General features: G+C 40.8%; 2 protein-coding genes across 7 annotated transcripts in view; one reads left to right on the top strand and one right to left on the bottom strand.

The window, feature by feature from the left end:
• Positions 1 to 6,757, bottom strand: part of pico (ras-associated and pleckstrin homology domains-containing protein pico) — a 58,274-nt gene extending 51,517 nt beyond the window's left edge. Inside the window, exon 1 of one of the 2 annotated variants that reach the window (XM_087341030.1) lies at positions 6,566 to 6,757. The gene's annotated coding sequence lies outside the window, so the exon portion shown is untranslated. The remainder of the gene's footprint in view (positions 1 to 6,565) is intronic. The other variant, XM_022065083.2, reaches the window with a different exon arrangement.
• pcm (5'-3' exoribonuclease pacman) overlaps positions 1 to 25,234 on the top strand; it is a 143,357-nt gene that overhangs the window by 107,491 nt on the left and 10,632 nt on the right. For 2 of the 5 annotated variants that reach the window (XM_022065076.2, XM_022065075.2), the window contains exons 1-23: positions 7,165 to 7,458; positions 7,542 to 7,673; positions 7,757 to 7,851; positions 8,091 to 8,304; positions 8,479 to 8,811; positions 9,621 to 9,741; positions 10,647 to 10,807; positions 11,448 to 11,731; positions 12,865 to 13,086; positions 13,503 to 13,650; positions 14,737 to 14,848; positions 14,982 to 15,160; positions 16,160 to 16,323; positions 16,817 to 16,957; positions 17,574 to 17,691; positions 18,449 to 18,607; positions 19,225 to 19,351; positions 20,467 to 20,624; positions 21,417 to 21,589; positions 21,899 to 22,094; positions 23,005 to 23,125; positions 23,342 to 23,542; positions 24,744 to 25,000. In XM_022065076.2, the coding sequence (XP_021920768.2) occupies positions 7,384 to 7,458; positions 7,542 to 7,673; positions 7,757 to 7,851; positions 8,091 to 8,304; positions 8,479 to 8,811; positions 9,621 to 9,741; positions 10,647 to 10,807; positions 11,448 to 11,731; positions 12,865 to 13,086; positions 13,503 to 13,650; positions 14,737 to 14,848; positions 14,982 to 15,160; positions 16,160 to 16,323; positions 16,817 to 16,957; positions 17,574 to 17,691; positions 18,449 to 18,607; positions 19,225 to 19,351; positions 20,467 to 20,624; positions 21,417 to 21,589; positions 21,899 to 22,094; positions 23,005 to 23,125; positions 23,342 to 23,542; positions 24,744 to 25,000 (3,891 nt within the window). In that variant the 5' untranslated portion in view covers positions 7,165 to 7,383. Of the gene's footprint in view, positions 1 to 7,164; positions 7,459 to 7,541; positions 7,674 to 7,756; positions 7,852 to 8,090; positions 8,305 to 8,478; positions 8,812 to 9,620; positions 9,742 to 10,646; positions 10,808 to 11,447; positions 11,732 to 12,864; positions 13,087 to 13,502; positions 13,651 to 14,736; positions 14,849 to 14,981; positions 15,161 to 16,159; positions 16,324 to 16,816; positions 16,958 to 17,573; positions 17,692 to 18,448; positions 18,608 to 19,224; positions 19,352 to 20,466; positions 20,625 to 21,416; positions 21,590 to 21,898; positions 22,095 to 23,004; positions 23,126 to 23,341; positions 23,543 to 24,743; positions 25,001 to 25,234 lie in introns of those variants that run through there. The other 3 variants (XM_022065074.2, XM_022065072.2, XM_022065073.2) reach the window with 2 other exon arrangements.

The raw sequence follows: 25,234 nt of genomic DNA, 5'->3' as shown, positions 1-25,234 counted from the left end.
ATACCGATGGAGCATTACTAATTCCATTAAACAGTTTTCATTTAAGAATTTCAATATTCTCCCGCTAGCCAGAAAATTATTATTTTCATTACCAACATCTGTTGTGAACAACACGGAAAAATTTCAAACATATTCAAATGTTATTTATTTATTTAGTGTTCTGTCTGACGACAGGTCCATATGAACAGGATCCTTCCATCCTTTTCTCGGACTGGGACCTGTTCATATACGTTCTTGGCAGATGATCCAGAAGTGGTTTGCCATTGCCTTCTTCTGTGTGTGAATGGAGTAATTGTTGGGATGCCACGGAGGAAAACTCCGTGTTGTCTAGACCACGGCCTTGCCCAACACAAGTTATAAATTCGAACCCGAGACCCCAGGATTACAAGGCCAGCGTTCTAACCGCTAGACCACCTCATCTTATTATTATTTAGTGTTCTGTCTGACGACAGGTCCATATGAACAGGATCCTTCCATCCTTTTCTCGGACTGGGACCTGTTCATATACGTTCTTGGCAGATGATCCAGAAGTGGTTTGCCATTGCCTTCTTCTGTGTGTGAATGGAGTAATTGTTGGGATGCATCGGAGGAAAACTCCGTGTTGCCTAGACCACGGCCTTGCCCAACACAAGTTATAAATTCGGGCACCGCCGGGAATCGAACCCGAGACCCCAGGATTACAAGGCCAGCGTTCTAAACAAATGATAACCTCAGCAAATATAAACAGAAATAAGTCTTCTACACTGAAATTAAATTTAAACAATAATTCTCTGCTATTATAAATATATAAAATATTATCTTCCATCATACGTCGAAGCTCATCTAAATAAAATATACAAGTTCTGTACCTACCTCAAAGAAAACACAACGTGTCTCCGTGACAACGATCAATTTCTTAATGCTGTTTAAGGACATAATACCTGTTTATTCTCAGCTTATGCCTTATATAATGAACCTGTGGTTACAGGTGAGGGTGTGAAACTTGGTCTCTGACATTAAGGGAAGAACACGGACTGAGGGTGTTTGCCCACGGGGTGATGAGGAGAATATCTGCACCTAAGAGGGATGAAGTGACAAAGAGGGCGGAAAAACTGCATAATGAGGAACTTGATAATTTGTACTTTTTAAACAAATAGAATGAGATTGGCGGGTTTGTAGAACGCATGGCGGAGAAGTGAAATGCGTACAGAATTTTGGTCTGAACGCCTGAAGGAATGAGACCACTTCTGGAGACTCAACCCGTCAAGAAACTAATGGTAAGTATATGCACCACCTGCCTAATCATAAAATGACTCTGCGTTTTCCATTTATGACAACCAACGTTGGAACCAATGGAAGATTTTTCACGAAATCTGGCATGAACTTCACACCACTGGAAACGCTCACATCTCGTAGGATCGACACTGGCGCCCTTAAATTAGGGAACTCATAACTCAAAAACTAAAAATCATTAAAAAAATCAGTAAAATTCAGTAATTCTGTTAAAAAGTTTATAACATAACACCTGATGATGGCACTATTGATAGCCGAAACATGTCGTTAATGTTCCACATGTAAATCGAGTACTCGATAAGGAACGAAAAATGATATTTTAATCTTTTAATTATCTTATATTGTGATTGACGGCCAATTTTAATATATTTTTAATACTATTTGAACATAACCTACATGAAATTTCAGTCCTCGCCATCAGAATATGAAAACATCGGTCTTCGTGTATTCTCATGGTACATTCAAAACAGACGTCGTAATCTGTGCAACCCTGGATGTTTATTGCACATCTCCTTGATTCGGTTACTATGGGAACTAGATTGTTTGTTTTACACAAGATAAAAAAATGTATCCATTCCCGCCAAGACAGGCAAGTTTTCAGTAAAAAAAAAAGCGAAGCCACGTCTGAAAGATCCTTTATTCTATATTTGAATATACGAGGGGCGCCCTCTCAGACGAGAGTCAAGGCTGCAACGAGATAAGGCGCGTTCTCCCATTGGGACATTCACCCACCAGAGGGGCTCCGTTACACGTGACGGTCAGAAAACTATCTGGCAGTCCAGGAAACGACTACTGATGGTGAGATGTGGGGGGGGGGGGCCAAGTCCGTCTTTTGTATCTCCCGAAATCTCTGGATTGTGAATTCCGTGGAGGTTAGAACTAAACTGGTTTTAAATTATTTGAGACGACTCACGCCACGGGAGAAAAATCAGCGGAAAGAAAGGACGATATAAAAACACGTTTTCTTAACCCTTTGAAGCCGAAGATCGTCTGAATACTATTTATGAATTCAGTCCGTACCGCGAAGAAAACACTACACCTCACCATTACGAAAATCAGCTGGTTAACCCTTTGAAGCCGAAGCTCGTCTTCATAATATTTACGAATCCAGACCGTACCGCGAAGAAAACACTTCACTTAACCATTAGAAGTCGAATCAGGCGGTACCACATAAGATTTAACAAAAGAACATCCCGGTCTAAGCCTTAATTGTAGCACCAATTTTATTTTGTTTCAAAGGGAACACGTATAAATTGGTTTTGAATAAATGTGGTACTGGTCATGGAATTCTTAAATTCTTTAGACGAACTTCGGCTTCGAAGTGTTAGTGCGTGTCCGGTTTTGCACACGACACATAGGCCATTTGCCTGACACGGAACTCGCTATGCAGCGTTTCACGAGTTTCCATCAATCAGTGCTCATATAAGCTACGTACAGAAGACCTCATAAGTCGGCAAAGCAGTCAGTGCGAGATGTTTTTATCATCAGAAGGCATTAACCTCCGCGCTACAACAAAAAGAAAACGAACCCTGTATCGCGTAACAAGGAAAGTTATTCATTTCTCTCTTGTTTGTGAATTAGAGCGCGTCTCGCGTGCAGTGAATCTTGTTCCGAGGCATATACATCCCCAGGGTTCCTGAAAACAGCTGACAGGAATCAAATACCAGGGACAGGACAATCGCGTAACATCATTTCCCTTGCTACACCTGGCGAGATGTACGTGAAGATGGGAGAACAATATTAAAATGGATCTTTTAGAGGGTGTACGGAAGGTACCTGGATTCTACATGTCCAGGAAAGGGACTTAGTGAACACGGCAATGAACGATCCGGTTCCATTAAAATTGATTAATGTGAGCAGCTGAGATATTACAAGCTTCTCCGGGGGGAGGGGTCCATGGAATCCCCTACGTACCCTCCATCACCAAACCAAACCAAAACTCTCTCTCTCTCTCCACTACAAATCGGAATTTTGTACCTGTTCGTGTCGACACCAGGCATGCCTTCTGCGACCCCAAATTTCCAAATTTTAATAAATTTAAATTTTTAAAATGCATATACAAAAATTTTCTTGTTTTAATATGTTTCAATTAACGCGGAAACTTGTCTAATTTGAAATCACACTTGACTGGGAAGACAGAGGAACGGAAAATATATCTTGAGCTCGGAATTATTAAAAGTACGCCGTTATAATTTTCCCCACCCACGTGATGGCGCCCCCCCCCCCAACAACTGTCACTTCCTTTTCCAAGCTGCCCTCAGTAGGCGCCAAGTTTGACGAGCCCGCTGTACACAAAGAAATGTCAGCGCAGTGCATAGTTCGCCTGTTTCATGACGTCAGTAACAGGAAAGACCTGACTCCGTATCCAAGGTTCAGTTTACGACCTCGATTACGGTATCGACACGGTTGCCCTGATTTCGGAAGTCCGCACTTCAAATTCAAAAGTCCAGATGATGGTCTTCTGGGATGTTGCGCCATGTAGTCTACTGACAGGATCATACTGCTTCCATCTTCAGGGCTGAAGTATCAATCTCCTCATCCTATGGCTTTGACTAGCCAGTTAACCTGGTATGACCCTCCTGACCGGTGGTAATAAGCCAAACGATTGCTGGGAGCAACAACCCCGAAGACCACCATCTTTTGTTTGATTTCTGTTGTTGTTTCGTATGAATTCGAAATTATTGGAGCAGGGGTTCTCAACCTTCTTCGATGGCGTACCACTAATTCTAATTTAACACATTAAATGTACCACTAACCAAATGCGTTCAGGGAAAACTTATTTACGTTAATATAATCTTTTGAATTTCTTACTCAGATCGCGTACCGCTCAACACTTGCTCGGGTACCACCAGTGGTATGCGTGCCACAGGTTGAGAAACGCTGTACTAGATCATACTTCGTTGAGGAAAAAAGTGAAAATACGCTATCACAGAGCCTACAGTGTTACGATGAATGCTTATCACAAACGTGATCATCACACACATATAGCTGAATTTTATTTATTTAGTGTTCTGTCTGACGACAGGTCCATATGAACAGGATCCTTTCATCCTTTTCTCGGACTGGGACCTGTTCATATACGTTCCTGGCAGATGATCCAGAAGTGGTTTGCCATTGCCTTCTTCTGTGTGTGAATGGAGTAATTGTTGGGATGCCACGGAGGAAAACTCCGTGTTGCCTAGACCACGGCCTTGCCCAACACAAGTTATAAATTCGGGCACCGCCGGGAATCGAACCCGAGACCCCAGGATTACAAGGCCAGGGTTCTAACCGCTAGACCACCTCATCTTAATATTATTTAGTGTTCTGTCTGACGACAGGTCCATATGAACAGGATCCTTCCATCCTTTTCTCGGACTGGGACCTGTTCATATACGTTCTTGGCAGATGATCCAGAAGTGGTTTGCCATTGCCTTCTTCTGTGTGTGAATGGAGTAATTGTTGGGATGCCACGGAGAAACCGGGGAAGCCCCCGGAGGAAAACTCCGTGTTGCCTAGACCACGGCCTTGCCCAACACAAGTTATAAATTCGAACCCGAGACCCCAGGATTACAAGGCCAGCATAGCTGAATATCGAAGGGAAAAATATCACCAAAGTCAAGAATATTTTTCTTTACGCATAATCGTCTACATAAGTGGTTTCAGAAATATCCATATAAACAACACGTGGGCCCGTTTTTCCTGCTCTGTTTCTGAGCTACAAGAACCACTCTTACAGACCAGGGACCTTTTTCGGAGTTCTGGCTTCAAATGCCAAGTTTGAGGCAAACTGATTCACCCTTTCGAGATACAAGCGAACACGCATACCCACATTTTGAATTTAAAACATTTGTTTATCAGTTGCTTTTTTTTTTTTCCAAAATGAAACAGGCGAAAAGACACGAGGTTACGCAAAAAGGTCACAATTTTTTTTAAAAAAATTAGGCTTACACAAAATCTACGAACTCCTGGGGAAAATATGTTGTCCAGATATGATCCAAGGACATGCTGATGCTTGAGTTCTCGTAGTTTGTGATGTCGTGTGGTCTTGTATGCGGGTATTAACGTTTAGGAGGAATATTCTGCCTCCATCCTCAGAACTGAAGCGGTCGTGAGAACTTCAAATCCAACTTTAGAAAATCGTTAGCTTAATCGTATGTTAGCCGGCTTTGGACATCTCTTTGTAGTAAGGATTCAGTGTTTGGCGAAACTCAATATCTATACATCAAACACACCCTGGCGACCGTGAAAAGAAACTTCAGGAAATGTCTCAGCAGTTGAATTATTTATTACCTTACCAGGAAAAGGCTTAGGGCAGTAACCTCAGGCCCACAAAGGCCCAATGTAATGAAATTAAGTAAATTCCCTGTTATTAAAAATTGGCAAAAGCTTAAAACAATAATTCTCAGTAATTATAAATACATATAATAATGGTTGTGAAACTTTGATGTAATTTCTTTACTGCAATACTGTATTATATCAGACATGTCCGTAAATAACTATAAAATTTTTGTATTTAATCTATTGTATTGTACTTGTATTATGCCATATTCTGCATCCTTGGCTTAGGCCTATGAAGGATCTATGGAATGTAAATAAATATTATCATAGTCTGCTTCTATCTTTCGAACATAAAAATGCATTAAACATACACAACGTATCATATTACGGGCAAACTTGATACTTATTGTTGAAACTACAGTCAGTACAGTGATTGCATTTGAAAATCCATTTACCCTTCCCAATTACGAACAGGTCATCTCAATTCCTGTGGCAACACCATAACACCTACATTCCAGCTTCACTCTGTGGCCACCTTTACCCGTGGCTTCGTCAAACGTCTTTAACCTAATAATGACTTATTAAATAATGTAGATAAGATGTCTGTTGTGTCTAGATCCTGTACATTTCTAAAGCACTACCTTCAAAGTATTAATCTATCATTCAGAGATTCTTCGATACTTCTGTTGATTGATATTCCACAAAAAAAGTAATTGTGTGGGTGTACCGGTACAGCTATCTATTATAATTCTACATTATTCATGTCCACGTGTAAAATCACTTTATTTTCCCCGAATCTCTTTTACACAGAATCACAAATTATCGATTAGAAATAGTACTCTTAACCCCAGTACTGTGAAAGTCAGTAGGTGAACATAAAAACACGTACCGTTACGCCAATCTGCCGTTCACATCCCTAACAAGGCGACTGTCAAAGCCAGCATGAGGTGGGCAGATACCTTTCCATTATTTGGACTCCGAAATTAACCTGGAAGGGCATTACAGTCAAGTCTGAAATGAAGCTGGTACTTACCTGTAAGAAGCGTTGCTGAACACGATTGACTTCAGATCAAGCGGCCATCACACTACTGAATGCATATAAAATTACACTCACACAAAAGCAATAGCACCAACCAAAACAATTTCAATCTCGGGACTCTGAAGGAATGCTAATAGCTGCAAAGTCCCATGTCTACTACAGTCTGACTCAGCCATTCACTGCGCAGAGGGGACTGCGCAGAAATAGCGCCATGCACGCAGGCGAGAAGACATGTGCTAGCTTCTACACTTACGAGATGCACGTCATTCCTGCACTCCAAATACTGTAGTTAAAAGTACGAATGGGATCCACTGCCATCTGTTATATATGAAGTTAAGCGTATCGTAAAGTCAATATAATGCTACACGAATAAATTGTATTTATAATGTACTGTCACTTATTCTGCGTGCTGCCGTTGTTCACACGTAATTTGAACTTTTCACGCCTTCGATATATGGCTGAACGATGGATAACAGGTTATTGTTTTGTGGCACCATGTAGTAATATTGTACGTATATAGATGGGAGCAGGATCGGAATTTAAAAATCGATATAATCAGGAATGTAAACTTAATTAAAGTTATACATTTAAAATTGTTTAGAACATTTCAGTATAAAGATTAAAGGTTAATCTCTTTATCAAAATAAAGAAAGATATGTATAACATACGTTTGTATCAAATCTGTATATTGTGACCGGATGTTCTTGTCTCACTATTTCATTGTTATACAAAGTGGCGACACTGACAGAAATTGAACGTAATACATTTGCGATAGCCGGATTATTTTTCGTTGTTATTGTATTGGTTTTATAATGGGGGTACCAAAGTTTTTTAGATGGATTAGCGAGAGATATCCATGTTTAAGTGAAGTTATCAGAGAATATCAGGTACTATCTACATCTAATTATGAAATAGAAAATATTAGAATTAGTTTAATGTCAAAATTTCTAATTATTCAATCTTGTTTCAGATTCCGGAATTTGACAATTTGTACTTGGACATGAATGGTATAATTCATATGTGTTCACACCCAAATGATTTTGATCCTCATTTTAGGATAACCGAAGAGAAGATTTTTAAGGATATTTTTCACTACATTGAAGTAAGTTTTGAAATAATTTGTAGCAGAAATGGGTCATAATTCAAATGAATATGATTGGAATTATGCAATTTTGTTTTTTCCAGGTCTTATTTCGAATGATTCAGCCTCAGCGATTGTTTTTTATGGCAGTAGATGGGGTGGCTCCAAGAGCTAAAATGAACCAACAGAGAGGTCGCAGGTGAGTTTTTATTAATCATTAACTATAACTAAGTAAACCTGAAGTTAGAAACTGGTCATTGTATTTTAAAGGTGCTCTATCTACAGCTCATAAGCACAATAAACTGACATTTCAGCTGATACTACAATTAATCTGGTGAATTTTTATGCTTAAACTGCAGCACTCACAAATTGCACAATAGCAGCTGTATACTAAGAAATAATATGAACGTTTACCATAAAAATAATTGCTTGTACCAGGTTCCGATCTGCAAAGGAGGCAGAAATTCTTGAGAAAAAGGCTCGTGAACGTGGTGAGGTACTACCCTCAGACGCGAGGTTTGACTCAAACTGCATCACACCAGGGACTGAGTTCATGGCTCGCTTGCATGAGCAGCTCAGGTACTTTGTGACATACAAGGTCACTACAGACACACTTTGGCAGAAAGTGAAGGTCATTCTATCAGGACATGAGGTGAGCATCTCTGTGGCAGGGGTGTCATTCTTTTTCAGCCTCCCCCCCCCCATTTCATATATTTTTACATTTTAACTAATGTAGTAGGATGAAAATAACAAGATAAATTTGACACATGAGGTCTGACATGATCCATAGTTAAGATGTACAATAATGTGTCTTATAATGTTGTAGACTCCAGGTGAAGGTGAACACAAAATAATGGACTACATACGGTACATGAAGTCGCAACCTGGCCATGATCCGAATACACGTCATTGTCTCTATGGGCTGGATGCAGATCTTATCATGTTGGGTCTCTGTTCTCATGAACCTCACTTTTCTCTGCTCCGAGAAGAGGTGAAATATGGGCGCAAAGCTAAACAACAACGCACATCAACTCCTGAGGAGACAAAGTTTTTCTTGTTACATCTCTCCCTGATGCGAGAATACTTGGAATTGGAATTTGGAATTCTCAAGACGATGCTGTCCTTTCCGTTTGACATCGAGAAAGTCATAGATGACTGGGTAAGTGGCAGCAATCTGGGAATTTGGGTAGTGTGAAGACTGCTAGTTTATTGTTCCAAATCTGATGAGCTTGGGGACCAGATAGACTCGATGGACAGGGCGTAAGAGAATGTGTGTCTGTGCGCACAGAGACTCGAGTGTGTTGTTGTTGTAGAGAGATGACTGTATCTGATTTAATTTGACGTGAATAAATCAGGGTTGACAATCCAAGGTCGCAACGCCGACCCACGTTACAATATATATAAACACGTCACCCTCTGTGGACTAGTGGTTAGCGTGCTCGCCACTCGACCCAAGGTTCGCGGGTTCGATCCCAGCCGAGGTCGATGGATTTTGAAGGGTGATAAAAATCCGTAGTGCTAGATGGCTCTGGCAGTCAAATCAGGATTGAGTAGAAATTGTGCAGTCAGTGGGCTTGTCACTCATAATGCATAAATGCACGCTTTGAAAACTAAGAAACCTCCGAAAGGAGGCGGAAATGACCCATTGCTGGGTTAAGCTACTAAAAAGAAAGAAGAAAAATATATAAATGCAAATGGGACGGTGCCTGTAAACTGGATGTAGGCAGGAGGGTAATATTAAAATGTATCACAGGGAAATGGATGTGAATGGGTAGACTGAACTCATCTTATGGAGGACAGGCTCATATAGAATTCTTATGTGGACAAAATGAAAGTTGGGAATTTGTATCTGCAATAAATGAACACCGAGACCAGTGAAATATGTAAAATTGCAGAGCATGCATTTGAAAAATCTTGTTTTGTATTTATGATGCAAGCAATTTTGTAATGATTTTCTTTGATTTTTAGGTTCTGATGGGGTTTCTTGTGGGTAATGACTTTATCCCACCACTTCCTGACATGCACATTATCAACGGGGCACTGCCCACCCTATACAAGGCGTACGTCGATGTGTTGCCAACGCTTGGTGGTGAGTTACGTTCAGTAGGCCCACTTCAGTCTGCTTCAGTCTCACTTTGAAAATTCTTCTGCAAGTTGTGTTAAGTTTGTCCCTTCCGAGTGTTACTGAATATAAGGTAACGCCTCTACACCAGTTGTTAAATTTGGTTTTTATGTGTAGTCATTTTCTTTTTATAATCCTTGTTGGTGATCTGATTTTTGAGCCATCCAAGTGATAATGAATTTTCACAAATGAATTTGAAGCTCAAGAACTTTCAGACTTGGACCTGACTACTGCGGTTAATAAAAAAAAAAGAGGGCAGATAAGGGTTAAATGTCTCAGAGATGTGTTTAAAGCAGTGGTCCCCAATGCGGTGTCCGCGGGCGCCATGGCTTTTTCTGGGTGCCCGCGTTGTTACGGAAAGAGGTTATACTGAATAATGAAGGCTGTTCAACCATGAACATTATAAAATCAAAGTGCAGATCTCGACTTACTGACGCCCATCTTGACGATCGTTTGCGAGCAGCAACATCATCCTACACTCCCAAATTTGAAAAACTGGCCGATGAAATGCAGTGCCAAGCATCACACTAACTTCCCACTTGAGTAATAATAATTATACTTATAAAACTACATATTTTTGATAGCGTGGTTTCTCGTATCATTAAACGTAGTGTTGTTTTGTGTATTATTTGGTGTCCATATCTTATTTGTCCAGAGAAAAGAAAATTTGGCTTTGTTAATTGGTTGGTGCCCGCCACAATCTCATAAACTCTCAAATGTGCCCGTAAGCACAAAAAGGTTGGGGACCGCTGGTTTAAAGTATTGAATAATAATTCTTGTCAGTAAATTTTTCAGGCTTGATCGTGGTTGGTCTTCAGATATCATATTGGTAAGCCTGCTGATTGCATTTACCTGCTCTTTGTGTGGTGCAGGTTACATCAATGAAGGTGGAACACTCAATTTAGAACGCTTCCAGAAGTTCATGGAAAAGCTGTCCGCATATGATTTTGAACAGTTTAGGGATACATACGCAGACCTTAAGTTTTTTCAAGCTAAGACAGGGCGACGTCTGGGAAGTAAGGAACGCCATAGTGTGAGTAACTAATGATCATGCAGAACTGAATGTTGGTAGTCTGGTACTATTGATCTCAGGACATATTGCTTCCATCTTCAGATTTGATCTTGTAGGTTATAATGCTGTATTTCACGCAGTGTTACGACCAAGAATAACATTATCGACTGTTATTTTCAGTAGTGCTGATAATCTGAAATCAACTTCAAAAGAATGAAATTCATCTTAAATTTATGAACATGATATTGAACATTAAAGAGAAACGGGAGATTTCTTGAAAAGTGAATGCCCATAAACTGTCAAGTGCTTACCCCTTAAATGCCAACCTCCATGCCTCTCATAGACGTCAGTTTCGTTCTCGATACCATCGTTTATGTGGTATAGAGCAGGTACTGTTTATGGGGGTTTAAATCTCTACAATTCACAGGGTGTGGGACACTATTTAAATGGCTACCATCACTGAAGGGTTAAGAAGACCGTCTATGATGGTATTAGTATGTGTGGTACTTTATACTTGAACAGTTGCTATTTCTATGCTTTTCTTCTGGCTAGTTCTAGGCATGACGTATTACACTCAAAACTAAAGAACACTAACTTAAAATACTTCAAAAGGACTTTGGTTTATGACGTTAATTCAGAATTTGTCATGTCGACATTACAGTATAAAAACACTGGTACAAAAGAGAATGAAGAGTTGTTTGAAGAAGACGTCGATGCTGCAAGACCTGTGAGAAATACAGATGTGGAGACCCTGGTTCAGATTACGGAGCAGGAACTGCGGCCGGAGTTGGGGACTCTGAGCGAAGATGAGGATGACGACGTCGATGACTGGGAGGAATATGAGAGCGACGAAGATGCGCATGCCAATGCTCTTTTCCACCTGGAGTTTCGCCAACACAAGAAGGATTATTACATGACGAAGCTGGAATATGACACTGTGGACAGGTGTGCAGCAAGTAATTGTATCTACTCTGTGTAATTATCAGTACTCATCTTACATTAAAGGTAAAAGTTGGATGTGAGGTTCTCATGATGATGAGTATGAAGATGGTAGCACCGTGTAGTAGGGTACACATTTACCGGTGTTTCAAACGTCGTCGCTACCTCTGTGATCAGGGTAGTTAGTGCCGTCATGGTGGAGGCAGCGAGGACCTCAGAAATGTTGGTAAATTTGTACCCTACTGCACGGTGTTACAAACCACGAGAGAGTCATCTTCAAAGGTAAAGTTGCTGACACTTCGTGACAGTACTGCAACTTTAATTCATTTACAGTTGCCATCACATATGGATCATACTTCTCTTTGTAAGTATTTTGATACTTTTTAATAATAATTTGTCATGAGATTTAATTGAAGAAATGAACGAAGTAGGTGAAGCTGTTCAAACATTACATCGTGCCCTTCCTCAGTACCCACTGATAAGAAGTTTTATCTCCCCCCACCCTAATAATTATAATAATCCGTGGCGTAACAGCCCTCTGAGAGCCAAAGCTGACTAGCTGGCTGCTGGCCTCACATTCACATGCCTAAGCAGAGGTGAACGATCATCCAACCAGATATAGGGTGACGTGGTCAGCACGACGAACCCTCAGCCATTGCTAGTTTTCATGACCGGATTACGCTACCCATTGTAGCTCCCCAATTTCCACACGATGTTGGGTTGGCACCGGTCCCATACACCGGTCGAAAATCTCATGAGAAATTTCTTTCCCTGAGACTCGAACCAGCGCGCATTCCATATCACCGGTCCGAAGCATGATGCCTCAGACCGCGCAGCTACATAACGGGAACTCCCCCCAACCTATTTCATCTCTAAATTTGACTGCTCATTTTTTACACTTTAATTTTCAAAATTGTAACTGTTGTTCCCCAAAATCTCGTGTAATCTCATTATTTACCAGTACCAAATTTAACCAAAATCTGTCGTATCTTGAGGTGAAATGTGGTCAGATGGACAGGACCTTGCCATTATGCATTCATTACATGTACTTTGTGCAAAGAACTTACAAAATATCAAGCATTTACCATGAAAAGTTTCATTTCTACTTTACTTAGTATATTGATTCTCGTATTTTTCAGTGATGTGCTACGATCTCAGGCGGATGGCTATGTGCGCGCCATCCAGTGGAACCTGCACTACTACTACAATGGGGTGTGCTCATGGTCTTGGTTTTACCCACATCACTACGCTCCATATATTTCAGATATATGCAATTTTTCAAAGAATTTGGAACTAAATTTTGACATGGGGAAACCATTTTTACCTTTCCAGCAGCTCTTGGCTGTTCTGCCTACAGCTAGGTAATACCAACTGTTGATGCTTAATAAATATATTTATTTAGGTATCTGTTTTAATTTTTGTTGGCGTTGTTTTGAAACTAACATAGCATTTTATACCGCAGAAAACATTGGAAATATGTTAGTTTCAAGAAAACATAAAAGATCTATCTCTGCTTGTTATTATTTATGATTACAGTCCGACCGATTATAATGCGATACTCTGCCTGTCGCCAGTATTGGTGTTAAAGTAGGGCTATCGATGAAGTGAAATATTTTATTTTTGAGTGTATTTATATTTATTAATGCATTTAAGTGCCATATGATGTGTGAAATGCAAGTCAAGTACCGTCTAAAACAGCTACTTATCGTTATTACAATCTCAGTTTTTTGGGCAATGTACATAATAATACAGATTTGACTACTTGTACTGATTACAGTAAAACGTTGTTGCCAGTACCATATCAACAGTTGATGTCAGAGAAGGAGTCCCCCATATTTCACTTCTACCCATCTGAATTCAAGACAGATCTCAATGGGAAGAAACAGGAGTGGGAAGCCGTTGTTCTCATCCCGTTTATTGACGAGGTAAAGTGGCGATGCCCGATGATAAATCTCCTCGTAAGACGTACATTATAAGTAGTATTTATTCTGCCAGATGTTTTTCTTATCACTTGTCAAAAAGAGGTGGCAATTATAACATAAGATGCCTGTCTTCTCGGTTATAGTGCTGTGTAGTCTGGTAGTAGTTTACCTAATATTTCAGAGATTCTGCTGCTTCTACCACTCTGTTGACACACTCAGGTATGTATCACATGTAATATGTTTCACTATGAAATGGTTGGATGTGCCAGTAACACAGCAACACATTCTTCTTCTTCTTCTTCTTCTTCTTCTATGGCTCTCCGGTCCGTATTCGGTCCATGGCCTCCTCAATTCTCCTCTCCTCCGTTAGGTCCGTCTGTCCGAGGCTTTGATTGAGGTTTCGAAACATCCTCCTTTTTACAGTGCAAGGTTGTTAGCCTTGCAACCAACCCCCAACCTGGAGGATGAGGGTACCTGTCTTAGTCAGACCTCTCTCCCTCGACCAATCTGGCTAGGGAGGCCCTACCAGTAGCTATGCTACCGCCAGCATTGCTCTTGGGGTCACTGAGGTACTCAAGCCCCACTACCACGACAAGGTGCAGGTACCATTAAGTGGGGCACAGCAACACATTACTTGGTTCCATTGTTTTAACCTTAAATCACCAAGTCTGAGTAAACTTGCATCATTTTACTGCATTAAAAACTCACGCGTTCTACAATGTGCTGTCGTACATACCAGAGGAGAGGAAGCGGCGTAGCCTGTGTCATGTACAGAGTGTCCCCAAAAGACGTATACAAAGCAAGTTAGGGGCTTCATCTCTGACCTGGCACTCGACTGATCTTGGAATCGAGCGTTTGTTTAAGTGATCATTCTAAAAGCATTACTTGCCACTGATGGAGAATGACGTGAGGTAGTTGTGGAACACCAGTTGCTGGACAGTAACTTGAGTAGTATTAAGAACATTAAGTCTGAATGAAGCAGCTGGCTACAAATAAGAAGTATTGTTATATCTTGAAGTATCCTAAGCCTTTGAATAAGTTTTTTTTAATGCATGCGTCTTAATATTCCCATGTTCTCTGGGGCAACAGGAATCACTTCTGGAGGCCATGGCTCCCTGCGAAGACCTTTTGACCAAGGAGGAACGCAGACGTAATAGTCATGGTCCTATGCTTATCTACAAATACACGGAAGAAGACCTTGGTATGGAAAAAATTATGTTTCACTAATAATACAAAGTTTGCTTTCATTATTCTTGTTTTGTGTGTATATGGACACATTATACTGTGTGTAAGTCACATTTAAAATGACGTAAATATTATTTCTTGTGTGTCAGGTCAATATGCAGCGCCAGAATATTTTCCTCCTCTTAAGAGCAACCATGCATTAGTATGTAAGAAAATAAGAGATGAAATTCACGTCGATCGCAGTCGCCTAGTGAGGGGTTTGTGCCCTGGTGTGCGGCTGGATGTCTACTTCCCAGGATTCCCCACACTGAAGCACATTCCTCATACCGTGAGTTGTCATGTTATAGACACAGTGAATGTTTAACGCATTCAGATTTGTTATTATGTAGTCTCGCCTAGTAAAATCTCTTGTGCTGGTCTTTCGTCAAGCACTTTGTATGGAAATATAGCACTACTGCAGCGTATGCTGTGCATTAACTAAAGGCCGTTTGCTGATTTGATTGGCTACGTCCTTCGTAAAAGATTTGTGGAGTGCAGTAATGTCCAGAAAGTAAGGTAAGGAATAAAGCAGGATGGTCCAACTGGCTTCCCATGGGCCACATGTAGCCCAGGACCACTTGTAACCGGGTTAGTTAACTTATTTACTTGTTACTGGTTACTACAAGCTCATTTATTAGATTTACTGAAGTTATTTGGAAAAAATCATGATTTTTATCTCATCTGGTGCTTTATGGACAAGTGCTATAAATGCTATTGACTTTAAACTTTACCGTAATATAAGTTTTCCAGGCAAAAATTGTGTCAGTTACAAGTTGTTGCGGAAGCATATTTGAAATAATACATACTGTTCGCGACTGTAATCTCCAGACTCGCAAGGAATGCAGGAAGTCTGAAGCGTTGAAGGCTGACACTATCTTTCCTCCTCCCTCCTTCACCCCACTTCCTCACCTCCACAAGTCTCAAGATTACAGTCCTGAACTATACCTATAATAATTTGTGCACATTTCAGTAAAATTTATATTTTGGCATTTGCTGTGGTAATTTGTCATTAATAAATAATTATTTTCAAAGATAAAGAAAATTGGATGTTGAAAATTAGTGTCGGGAGGGGCCGCGGGCTTCGTCTCTGACCTGGCACTTGGCTGATCCTGGAATAATTATGATAAGTGATATTCATTATGTGAGTTATATTTAATGTACTTTTTTGTGGGAGTTGAATCAATTCTCGTGTGCAGGTACAGGTAATCTGTTGTCATCGCCAATAATATCAAAACTAATTGTGGTATAACTATTTTTTTAGCTATAACATTTAAAATATTTGTCATAGGCATCACTGCAGAAGTGCAAAGTGAAGGTGTTTGAGCAGCCAAGTCAAGGCACCAACATGATACTGCAGATTGTGGACCAAGGAAAACCAGATATTAAAGAGGTTGCAACTGAGCTCTTGGGACACACCATTTATGTCGGGTGGCCCCATCTTGTGGAGGCTAAGTGAGTGCTGCTTCATACTGAATGACATTTATTTCTCATACCAGATGAATAGGAGCTTTAAATAAATTAAAAATTGCCTGGGTAGTAGATACAATTGGAGACACTCGGTTATCTTCTTCTATGGCTCTCTGGTCCGTATTCGGTCCATGGCCTCCTCAGTTCTCCTCTTCCATCCGGTCCTCCGTTAGGTCCGTCTGTCCGAGGCTTTGATCGAGGTTTTGAAACATCTTACTTTTTACGGTGCAAGGTTGTTAGCCTTGCGACCAACTCCCAACCTGGAGGACCAGGGTACCTGTCTTAGTCTGACCTCTCCCCCTCGACCAATCTGGCTAGGGAGGCCCTACCAGTAGCTCTTGGGGTCACTGAGGTACTCAAGCCCCACCACCACGACAAGGTGCAGGTACCATTAAGTGGGGGACACTCGGTTATTCTTTATTATATTTTAAGGTTTATGGCTGTCTTACTGAATCACTGCATATGTCTGTGTTTTCAGGGTGGTGTCTGTGTCAAACAAGGAGTTCCGCTATGGGCTGCAGGAGGACTCGGCTTTGAAACCGCCACAACTCAGTATTGAAGAGGTGAAGGGCACTTCTGCAGCTCAGTGGACCCTACAGCTCAAGGGCATCCAAGAACAGTGAGTACTAGAGAGTCTGCTCGTGAAAGTGTGCTCCATTTACGGACAAGTCTTCTGAATAAAACTCCCACTTTATCAGTTCACTACCTGCTTCACATTGATTGCACTATTTACAACTTTTGTTTTATTTGTGTGGTTCAGGATTTTGGTAGATGTACGAGGCCTGTTTTCAGGGGACGTGGGAGTGGGCATCGTAGCGGGAGACAGGTAGTTGTTGCAGGAATGTAGTTATTGTGCCTCTGAATAGTTTGTTTATGCTGGAATGGGTAACTATTAATAATCCATAGCCTAGATAGAAGTCACTGGTATGCATAAAGATAACGTGGTATGTGATGTCATTTGATGGTACACCCTTTTATACACCAGGTGGTGAATATTCAAATCACTTTAAGTAGGTTTTTGAAGAACACTTACAACTGGTGTGTCTAAATTGAATTTTGTTGTTATGAAATGCCAGAAACCATATCTGCATCTGTTTACTTCTTGATGTTTTCCTGGGTTGTGATGCTGTATAGACTTGCAGGTAGATACCAGTATTTTGGAGAACTAAAATTTATGGACCCTGTCACCCTTGCAAGACTGTACAATACAGGTTGTGATGCCTTATATTTGACAGTTATGCCAATCGCATGGGCGTGCAAATAGGACAGACAAACATCTTGGTGCATGCCACAACCTTGATTGGCAGGAAGTACGTCTATGGCCTGACAGGGAAGATAACGATTCAAAAGCAGGTAATTGATGTTTGATACTTGATTCCTTGAATTTTTTATCATGATATACACTGAAGTCTTCTGCTGCGTCAAATATAAAATTTTGAGAAAGCAAGTTAAGCTAGATCCCCACCCTGGTTTGTCACTCATATTAGTCGGTAGGTGCCCTATCACCCTATCGTTGAGGGTAACAGAATTTTCCCTGTCAGCTTCCCAACTTAGAAATTGATTTTTGACTTGCATAGGGTCACCAGAGGTGAGGAAGGATCATCATAGACCATACATGGGGGCATTAGAAACCAAGCAACCAAGTCTGTAAGAACTTCCTTGCTTTTATTGATCATTAAAATTCTCATACTGTCTCAGATATAGACAGTAGAATGTAGTGAGAGGTAAGGGTCATGGTGTAGTACCTTTTAGGCCAAGAGAAAGTACCTGCTCATCCTTTGGATGTAGCTCTAGAGTCAGTATTCATTCAAAAAATGTTAAATAGTTTTATTGTAGAAATTTTTTCATCTACATTGTGTAATTTATCCCCTACGATTCTTATTAAGACATACTGTGATTCCATATGTTCTCAAAGAAATTTATTTAAAGTATGAAACATTGAGAGAAATTACTCAGGAACTGGAACCAATGTATGAAATGAACATTACTACCATATCGTGTAAATTTTAAGAAGTTAGTTAACTTGGCATGTTATTAGGAGACAGGAATGAAGCATTGACACTTTCGTGTGCTGTGGAAAATATTTACATACCCCAAATATGAATTGCAGTGGTGTGATAAGCCGACAGCTTATGCCCTACAGACAACGGTGAGAGACATTGCCGTCCACGACAGAACATTTGTCAAGTACCGTTCACTGCAGGAAATGTTTCCACCTAAGTCGGTGTGCTTCATGTTGGGTCATCCTCTTTATGGAGCCATGGGAGAGGCAAGTATGCGGTCATTGCCGAATGTTAACGCGTGTAAGGAAGGTTACATCTGCCAGAATCTCTGGATGTTACTGAACAGATTGATGAAATTTTATATTGTGGAGTGGAGCTTATGTTGAAAGCTTTTAGGTGAAATTTATTTTTGCTCCGTTACGTTACTTGAGGCTAAAATCAGAGTCTGTTCACTTTCCCCAAATTTGCTTGTAAATAAAAGGTAATTGGTGCATGTATAATATGTTTTTTGTAAACGTTGTGGGGAAAATATTTGGAAAGTGAAAGTTGTGGATGGAGCAATAATATTAGAATAGAATGGATATCAGGGAAATAGTTGTGAAGATGTGAATTTGACTGACTGTGATGAAAAATTTTAGGTCTGTAATGGAAGGAATTTGTCTAAAGGGCTAAATTATTTGCTTGTTTATGGAACTAGTGTAGTAGGTACTTAATCTGATTCAAAGAATTATAAGTAAAGCTACATTTTGTATTCTGTTGAAGAAACATAAATTCAAAGTGTCTAAAAATAATTAAATAAAAGGGAAAATTTAGTTGAGGTGTACCTTCTTTCTTACTGAAAGTGCCATATTGTCATTGCTTGTGTCTTTTATTGCGCCGGTAGGTGATCGATGGTGGTACGTCGGTAAAGAGTGGACGAGTGAAGGTAAGCATGTCGGTAACTCCTGAGCCAAACCTGGACAGAGTACGCAAGAAGCATCAAGACTCCAATATTTACTGCTACATGCCTGGTAGGTCAGAATAAATAGTTTGTAGTATATGCTTAACATGATGCCTTGAATGACTGTATAATGCTGGCAGACGTTTATAGCTGCTAAAGGAAAATAATTTGAAGGCATCTGAGGGCCTCTTAGTACCACCTTATTTGAGGTGTGGCTGTTGTCCTAGAATTAATAAAACTACCTTGTAATCTAAATAATGTAAGGTTTGATGTTGTCCACTTATCTTGCCATATTAGAAATGTGGGCTCCGCAGTGGCCGCGCGGTCTGAGGCGTGGGCCTCGTGCCGATTGGTCGCTGGGACCGTGGGTTCGAATCCCACTCAAGCCATGGATGTTGTGTTGTGCTGTCCTGTGTGCAGGTAGAGGCCTTGCAACGGGCTGATCCCTCGTCCAAGGAGTCCTACCGAATGTCTATAGATCAAGCCAACGTAAAGTTGCAACCCGCAGTGCTCAGGCACTTGAAGAACGGGTCATTCCCAGTATCCCATTATTAGAAATGTTTTGTACTGAATTTTCTTGAAATGACTGAGAATAATATGAAATTTTGTAAACATGTCCTTTGTTGTATCAGAATAGAAGATTTAAACTCTCATACTTTAGGGCTGATGGCTTGACTTCACCTCCACGTTAAAAGTTTAGCGATGTACTACTGTTATGCACAGGCACCTTGGACTGCTCATAAGCAGTAATTAAAATTAAATCCGTGGCGTAACAGCTCCAGAGAGACAAAGCCGACTAGCTTGACTGCTGGCCTCACGTTCACATGCCTAAGCAGAGGTGAACGATCATCCAACCAGATATAGGGTGATGTGTGGTCAGCGCGACGAACCCCCAGCCATCGCTAGCTTTCCTGACCGGATTACGCTACCCATTGTAGCTCCCCAATTTCCTCACGATGCCGGGTTGGCACCAGTCGAAAATCTCAGGAGAAATTTATTTCCCCGAGACTCAAACCAGCGCGCATTCCGTATCGCCGGTCCGAAGCACGATGCCTCAGACCGTGTGGCTACGGCGCGGAATTCATAAGCAGTAATGCATGGCTTATATCCATATATTATACTCAAACATAACCAATGTGACACAGGTGTGTTTGTGAGCTTATTATTTACGTTGGGTTGTTGAAGGAAATGTTGCAGCTCAGCGTCTGGGAGTGTCATCGTACCTAGTGTCGCGGGTCACAGGAACCATTTACATTATTCAGGAAGACAAGAATGCCAGTGCGGACTCATGTAAAAAAGTCAATGTTGGGCTAAATCTTAAGTTCAACAAACGCAATGAAGAGGTGAGGTGATGTCACTGCCTAATATTACTGTTGTTCCTCACTTAACATTACTTGTTTTAAGATTTATCTCATGTAATTCTTCCTTTTAAAGATATTTCACCAGTTCAGAGCTTAAACTGTTTGTGAACTTTGACCAATTTTGATTTGCGTTTGAATGTTCAAGTTTGATAACATCTGTTGCCAAAACACATTTGTCATACAAAGTTGCAACAGTTGTTGAACATGATTGTTAATAATTTAAAAAACTTGCGGTTTTTTAACAATCTTAACAGGTGGCAGCCAGAATCAAGATGTTGCTTTCATGGTAAGGTCATTGAGCTCAGTGACTGATGAAAGGCATTCAGCTGGGGTGGTACATACTGCTAACTTATGAGCGTCGGAATAAACATTTTAAAATGAAGATATAAATATATGTTGGCCTATTTTATATTCCCAAGCTCGTGGATTGAGATTGGCCTTTATTGATGGGCCGAGCTGGTTAGGTTGCTGACCTGATGACAGAAGCAGGTCCAGCTTCTGAAACATTGTTCTTTTTAATTTTAAATGTGAAAGACCAAAACAACAACTTTGTGTGATTGAAATGGGGTGTCATGTTGTGAATCTGGTATATTATAACATACCATTGTCAGAAATTTTGAGATTTTGACAAAATCCAGTATTCATTTCTAATTTAGAGTTTTATAAATCTAATAATGGTAAAAAGTTCAAACTCAAAAATCATATTTATAGCGAAGTTGGACTTAAAAATGTGTGTTTGCTCGTCTCTAGTTTCTTTGTTGTCTTGTCTGTCAGATACCAGGGTACACTCGTAAGCTGGGAGCAGTGTGGCAGTATTCTAACAAGGCAGTGGATCTGGTGCAGAAGTACATGGAGCAGTTTCCTGTGCTCTTTGAACACCTGGCCAAACATACTGGGAATGATGTGTTCTACGAATCAGATGTGTTGTCACCTGTGAATGAAGGGGGGTGAGTAATATTCTTTTTTCCATTTTCTATGCTCTTTGCACAAAGTGTGTATAATGAACGTACAATGGGGAGACTGTGTCTCTCTGTCTGTCTGCAGGTTTACAGTCTTATGCCATGTTGCACCTCCAGAAAAATCGGACATCTCCTACCAGAAGAAAGCCATCTTTGCACCTGTGAGAATCTGAAGTGTCACCGTCCATCTGCAAGTTTCATGTGTGATACTACTGATTCATTTTCAGTGAAATTTGGTTTTGAGGTGTTTACACTAAAAGTTGTTTTAACATTTGGCATTATCTGTTACTTATTTAGGGGGAGTTGCTTAACAGCCATCACAGACTGGCTGAAGGAGCAGCCATACACAAAGATAGAGCGACAAGTTTGTGGATCAGAAATTGTGGAGGCAGAATTGGTGCAGGCAATTGAAAAAGAGGTGGATGAGTTCCAGCAGCATGGATGCCGTGTTAAGACTGTCGTAATGCAAGTGAAACCACACCTCCTGTACAAGGTACATATTTACTTTTATAAGTGGCCAGTAAGTACCTCTGAAACGTTGGTAAACTTTTACCAGATTACATGGTGCTGCAACCCGGAAGATAGGATCTTCACACTTTCCACCATGAGAATCTCAAAATCTCACTTGATTCACTACGCACCTTCACACATTAATTTTTGAAACTGTATTAGTCTTCCATCTATACCTAAGTTCCACAGTAGGTCATTTCTCTTGAGGTCCTGTGACGCTTTATGCATTTTCATTCCTTCTCGTGTGGTTATTACGGTAGAAAGTTGTTGCAGCCCCACTTAATGGTACCTGCACCTTGTCGTGGTGGTGGGGCTTGAGTTCCTCAGTGATCCCAAACCTATGCTGGCGGTAGCATAGCTACTGGTAGGGCCTCCCTAGCCAGATAGTCAAGGGGGAGAGGTCGGACTAAGACAGGTACCCTGGTCCTCCAGGTTGGGGGTTGGTTGCAAGGCTAACAACCTTGCACTGTAAAAAGGAGGATGTTTCAAAACCTCAATCAAAGCCTCGGACAGACGGACCTAACGGAGGAGAGGAGAATTGAGGAGGCCATGGACCGAATACGGACCGGAGAGCTATAGAAGAAGAAGTTGTTGCAGCCAAAATGTAAGAACATTGAACGGCATTGTTAAGCACAAAGAAAGTTTGTAGGTAAAGCTCCATGCCTTTGTAATCTCGCATCTAGATGCATCGGAGTGGATTTACTCAAAAGGAAGTGCTCTGGGTATACGATAAGACTAAGTGGACCCTACGACTGGTCTGGGTATGATAAAGAGTGATGTTCCTGTTTCTGCCAAGAATTGATACCCATTTATAGGTTCAATAATTTGTTGTACTGACTAAGCTGTCTCATTTAATTTTGTATCAGTAATGTTTCACGTCTTTACTTTGCTAGCCTGAGCTTCAAGTTGGAAATCTTGCCCCAGACCTGTTGGCAAACCACCGACTTCTTGACCGCATCGTGAACATTCGAGAATCTTACACAGTACCGCTGGGTCTCAAAGGCACTATAATAGGTAAGACAGAAATAGTATTCATTGTTACATCAAGGTTTGTGTCTAAAACATTAATAAATGAGTGAGTTTTTAGAATTTTTATCTTGTCTGTTGGAAACACTGATGAACCAGTGTACAAAATAGTCATATTATATCAGTCCTTGTTAAAATCACCTTCTCAGAGCCTCATCATTTCATGAGGGCGTACAGATATTTGCTGACCTCATTCCTTCTCAGGTATCCACCGTACAGAGAATGAAGCAGAGCTCATGTATGATGTGTTGTTCGACAAGCCATTCCCAGGCGGTCTTCTGCTTAATTGTTCAACAAACCGTGGTTATCGGTTGTCTCAACCAGCTATATTGAATCTCTCTCACGGCCAGCGTGTTGAACAGGTGAAGACTGTCGGCAAGCCGACTGCTGTCGTTCAACCATCTGGTAAGTTCTTGCATAGTGCAGCATAACCTAGCAGACTTGTATCATGTACCTGGTGGGGGCAGGGAGTTTTCTCATTGCCAGCATGTCCGCACTGGCTTTAGAACCTGCCCGACCTCTTATTCAGTGGTTAAAAGGGATTCTTTCCCTCGCTGAAAAGTGGCTGTAGCAAGAGGCTGACCACTCACCTTCATTTAGTGCCATGCTTAAGAATGTGTGAACTAACTAACTAGATGGCGTACCGAACCCGAAGGTTCATCACCGAACTAACCAAAGCCCTCCACCGGACCAACAAAATCCAGTCTCCTTCAACTTCTATTTCCCATAGATCCCGCCTGAGATTATCCTCCCATCTACGTCTAGGTATCCCCAGAGGTCTCTTCCCCTAGGCTTCCCGACCAATACCCGGTGCACACCTCTTGTCTCATCCATGCGCGCTACATGTCCTGCCTATCTCATTCTTCTCGACTTAATCACCCTGACAATATTGGGGGAGGAGTACAGATTTTTAAGTTTGTCATTATGCAGTTTTCTCCACGCCCCATCGTCTTCTCTCCTAGGCCCAAATATCCTCCTCAACACCCGATTCTCAAACACCTGCAATCTGTGTTCCTCCCTCTGAGTGAGAGACCATGTTTCGCACCCATACAAAACAACAGGCAAAATTATTGTTTTGTATACTTTAATTTTCAGGTTCTTAGAACTCAGACGGGAAGAATGTATGAAGCTGGCATTTTAATGTTTTCACCTCATTACATTAATTATAATTAAAAATGTATGTAGAATTGTTCTGAGGAAAAAATTGTAACTCATTAAGAATTAGAATTAAAAATATATATGATTGCACTGCGGACAGTGGTCATGATTGCAACCTCCGTGACTTCTATATGAAATTAACGAACACAATCATTGTAATCCTCCAGATCATGCATTGTAATGTTACTGTGTTTTACAAAAATTTAAATGTTTTTTTGATTGTTAGTTTCTGCCATGAAGGTCACTGGCATAAGACAAAATAGGAAATTAAAAATTTTATTGTTCATTTAGTATGGTTCTAGCCAGGTTATTTCAGTGTTAAATTGTCTCCATTTAAGATTTTCCTCAGTTTAATATATGTTATCCAATGGTCATATTTTGAATGGGAATCTCATTGTATGTGTTTCTTCTTGGGGTTCTATGCCTTCTTCCATTGTGTGTTGTGCAGGCAACACCGTGGTACAGGAAGATTTCATGTATGCCCCCTGGAACAAACAACGCTCCATAGGGAGCGGCAACACTGCACAAGGCCATTCTGCATTTGCGAGCTGGAACAGCAGTCAGCCGGCTCAGAATGGAGTACCTTATGCAATGGCACCACATTCTTCTAATATTAGCACCACTCCGTTGTACAGAACCATCGGCAATCGATGTGCCTCACAGCCGACGGGTGGTGGCAGTGTCCCACCTCAGCCAACCTTCTTGGTATGTGCGAGGGTTAATTAGTGGATAATTTGTGACTTCAGTATTAACTTAACCGTGATTTGATCAGGCTTCTTACTGTTATAAGAATGTATATTTTAATGAGCGCTGTTTTTACCCAACTATAAGACAATGACTTGTATCTTCATTAAAAATTGTCGGAACAATATGAGATTCAACTTTCATTATCGTTACTCTTTTATTGCCACTACAATTTATCCAGTGCATAACGATAAG

The sequence above is a fragment of the Zootermopsis nevadensis genome, unplaced genomic scaffold, assembly GCF_977971745.1.
Source record: "Zootermopsis nevadensis isolate Lab colony 2312 unplaced genomic scaffold, Znev_1.0 Znev_ptg000061l, whole genome shotgun sequence".
NCBI lineage: Eukaryota > Metazoa > Arthropoda > Insecta > Blattodea > Termopsidae > Zootermopsis > Zootermopsis nevadensis.
Note: the sequence above shows the minus strand (reverse complement) of the source record. Positions and strands in the feature narration are given on the sequence as shown.